Genomic DNA, 3,651 nt, shown 5'->3' on the forward strand with positions numbered 1-3,651 from the left:
GCACCGGCAGATCCAGAAGGCAGACATCCACCTCGTCCCGCTGCTCCGGGGCCGGCCCCGGGAGGCCGAGCCCCCCCATCCCTGCCAGGAGGATCTGCCTGACCCTGTGCCGGGGGGTTGCCCAGAGGCTCCCCTCCACCTCACCCCCACACTCTACAGGACCCTGAGAAATCAGAGGACTCAAAAAGGCTCTGACGAGCAGCAGGAGACCTTCGACCTGCCCATCCTGCAGCGCCGGCCCTGCCAGCCCCACAGACCCAAAAACTCGGTGAAAGAAGCTGCGGGCCCCCCAGATGCACCACCGCACTGCAGGAGCTTGGTGAAGCCACCGCAAGTGCCCGTGGGAGAGCCCCCACTGCCCCCCGACCAGCCTGTGGGTGTGGGAGCACCTGGGCAGCCCCAGCCGCACCAGCACATCCTCAGGAGCCTGGTCCGGTTGTCACTGGTGGCACTGGCAGAGCAGAGCCCCAGTGGGGAGTTCGCGATGGAGTCACCTCCAGTGCAGGTAGGAGCTGCCCCGCGCGATGCTGGAGGTGTGGATGCTCCCCCCCGCCCCCACCAAATCCTCCCTTGCCCAGATGTTGCACACCTGAGGGTGGTGGGAACATGCAACCTGCTCGTCTTCGCTTGGGCTGCTCTCCCAGCCCTGGGCAGAGGTGCCCCAGCAGCAGGGGCCATCCCACCGCAGGCAGGTTCTCCCCACACCCACCAGGCTGCCCAGGGAGCTTGGGTGGAGGATGGCTGTCACGGGGAGAAGGGGACAAGCCCAGAGGCAAGGAAAGCGCTGGGGCCAGGGGGCTGCCTGGCCCCTTGTTTCCCCCCCCGCATGGAGATGCTGAACCATCTGCAGGAGGAGGAAACGCTATAAAAAGGCTGAGGGGGTCCGGAGGGGCCGTCCAGGCAGGAAGCAGCTTGAGTGGCCATCGCCGGAGCTCAACAGGCTTTTCCTGCCTTACAGCAAATCTCCCAGCTGCTCTCCCTGCTGCACCAGGGCCAGTTCCAGCCCAAAACAAACCACAGGGGAAACAAGTACACGGCCAAGAACGGCAGCAGGTAAGGCCGGCTCGCAGCCCTGCCCTTGCCCACGCCCCGATCCCCCACGTCTCTGCTGCCTCTGCGTCAGCCCCGCTGGCCCCAAGAGCCCCCCGGGCCAGGAAACACCAGGGCAGCTGCACAATGCAAAACCTTGTCCCTGGTTTGCTGACCTGGTCGGGGAGGCAGGTCCTCCTGTCAGGGATGGCTGTGCTCCTCCGGTCCTGGCTGCCCACCAGTACCCAGCACCCTCCTAGGCTGCTCTTTGCCTCCCTCTTGGGGAATCTTTGGCAGCTCCTTCCATCCTCACCTGAATTCCTCCATGACCACAAATCATCTGCCCATCCTTGCTAGGGGAACGCCGACGCATTCCAGCGCGGTGGAAAGGTGCGCTCACGGGCACAGAGCGCTCCAGCTTTGGAGGCAGCAGCAGGGATGAGTTTTTTTATGGTTCTGGTACTTCCCTAGAGATGCTGTTGCCCGTTGACATGAGTTTGGGGCATCTGTCCCTGGGCCAGCAGGGATGGGAAGGACTGAGATATCTCAGCTCTGTGCTGAAGATGATCCCAGAGACAAACTTCATGGTGTTGCCATTAAATGACACTGTTGACATCTCTGGGTGAACGCTCCCGAGGAAGCCAGGGCTTCATCACTGCCTCACCAAGTCCCCACCTGCCCAGCCCAAGGGCAGACACAGTTTTCTCCACCCTTCTCACTGTCATCTCCACCTGCTGAGGACGGAGAGGGAGGAAGAGCTGCTCTGGGGCAGGCTGGGCTGCGATGCCCCTTGCCTGGTCCTGTGGGTGGGCAGCTCCTCCGAATCCACGGGGATGAGCCAACAGCTCCCTGATTGTTCAGGGTCTCCCTGCAGGATTAAACCCCCTCAGGCAAGAAATGCGGGGCTGCCCCATGCGTAGCGCAGCCGGGGCCCAGTTTTCAGAGGGTCCAGTGTCTTTGAGTGCTTTTGTTCGTGTCTTTGAGTGTTCTGGCCCCCTCGCAGGGCTGCGGGACTGGATGCCGACTGCCTGAGCACAAAGGACAGTGGCCACGGCGAGAGCGAGGCAGAGGACCGTGATTCGGAGAGTGGGTTTGAGCTCTCCGTGCAGCAGCTGGTGGGAGAGGAGCTGGAGACCCTCCTGGAGCCACAGGCAGGTGAGGTGGCCTCACTAGCGGGAGCATGTTGGGGCTGGTGGGTCCAGCAGTGGGATCTCCTCAAATAACGCACTAACCCCGTTCAGAAGATCAAACCGGCTGGCCTGCAGCAAGCCAGGGGACACCTCATCGCCTGGGGCGGCTCTGGCAGTGGCAGATGCTTGGGAGAGCGCGCACGGACCATCCTATGCTGTTGGTACCAGGCAGTTTACAGCAGAGGGTCCTGCTGAGCTCTTGGATTTTCTGGATATGTTGGATTCTTTCATGTTTAATCGCTCTTGGTAGATCTTCCCTCCCATGAATGTATCTGCTGATGCTCAGCTGATTTGCGAGGTTGACCTCTGTTGTTAAGCAGGGGTGAGGTCCAGTTTATCCATGCACCATGTGATCTGCTTCCCATGCTGACCTGAGCCCCTTTGCTTCACGGTCTCCTAGTCCATGCAGAGTGAGAAAGGTGAAGAGCTGTCCTGGTCAAGCCCCTCGAGATGTTAGACACCCTCTAAGCCCCATCAGGCTCCTATTTCCTACCAGGCTGAACTAGGCCAGTCTCATCTCCTGTGACCAACCTGTCACCGATTCCAATATGTGGGTTTAGGACACATCTGCACTGGTGGCATAAGGAGGACTTCTGGTTCGTTCTTCCTTCCTGTCCTGCCCGTGCTGAGCTCTGTTACCAAAATGTTCATGGTGACTCTCAAATCCCTTCTGTGCATGGTGGGAGAGTCATCAATACACGATGGGTCACCTCCCATGACAATCATCCAGCAGCTAGTGACACAGAAATGCACCAGCCACTTCTCGCTGACGACACTCAGCATTACCAGGTCCTTCGGTGACCCTCTGTTCAACATTGTCGGGTGTTTTAGGGGAGTCAGCGCCAATGCCATCCACTCCTCCACATCACTTACTGCTCTGTTGAGTGGATTCTCTGGGACTTCACTAACGATCTCCCTTTGTGGGGAAGATTATTCATTCCTACGCCCGCCTCCCAGCTTTTAACGCGTGTTAGGCCCTAACAGAAGCTGGCTGTCGATTCGGGGACAGCTCTGCTGCACTGTGAGGCTGGCTGGTCTCTTCGGCAAGCTCAGGGTCCTCTGTCCACCCAAGACTCTACATCCACCTCTTCCAAAGACACCAACACATTCACAGGACGCATTTCCCCACCTCGCAAATGTCATGTCAGTTCTTGTCCGAGTGGCAGGTGCTCGGCTACCAGCTGAGTCTCCCGTGTAATCATTTCTACACATCTGCCCACACTAGAGTCACCTTCCCGCGCTTAAACCCTCCTGTCACCATTTCCACCTCCCTTCCTCTGATCCTGCATTATTTGCAGCAGCAGTTAACGAACAGCAGCTAATAAACCAAGGCATTTCATATCTGAGTTCCTCCGGCACTCCAGGGTGAACACCAGCTGGGCCTGACATTTTCTACACGGTCCTTTTATTGATTTGTTCTAAAACTCTCTTC

The 3,651-nt window shown here is 58.8% G+C and overlaps 1 protein-coding gene across 1 annotated transcript in view; it reads left to right on the forward strand.

Annotated features, from left to right (window-relative positions):
- Nucleotides 1-2,211, forward strand: part of PCDH12 (protocadherin 12) — a gene marked incomplete at its 3' end in the record, with an annotated part of 4,930 nt that extends 2,719 nt beyond the window's left edge. Inside the window, exons 4-7 of the mRNA XM_010136076.1 lie at nucleotides 20-308; nucleotides 387-505; nucleotides 959-1,053; nucleotides 2,033-2,211. Coding sequence (XP_010134378.1) covers nucleotides 20-308; nucleotides 387-505; nucleotides 959-1,053; nucleotides 2,033-2,211 — 682 coding nt within the window. The remainder of the gene's footprint in view (nucleotides 1-19; nucleotides 309-386; nucleotides 506-958; nucleotides 1,054-2,032) is intronic.
- Nucleotides 2,212-3,651: the final 1,440 nt, after the last annotated feature.

The sequence above is a fragment of the Buceros rhinoceros genome, unplaced genomic scaffold (assembly GCF_000710305.1).
Source record: "Buceros rhinoceros silvestris isolate BGI_N320 unplaced genomic scaffold, ASM71030v1 scaffold30625, whole genome shotgun sequence".
Taxonomy (NCBI): Eukaryota; Metazoa; Chordata; class Aves; order Bucerotiformes; family Bucerotidae; genus Buceros; species Buceros rhinoceros.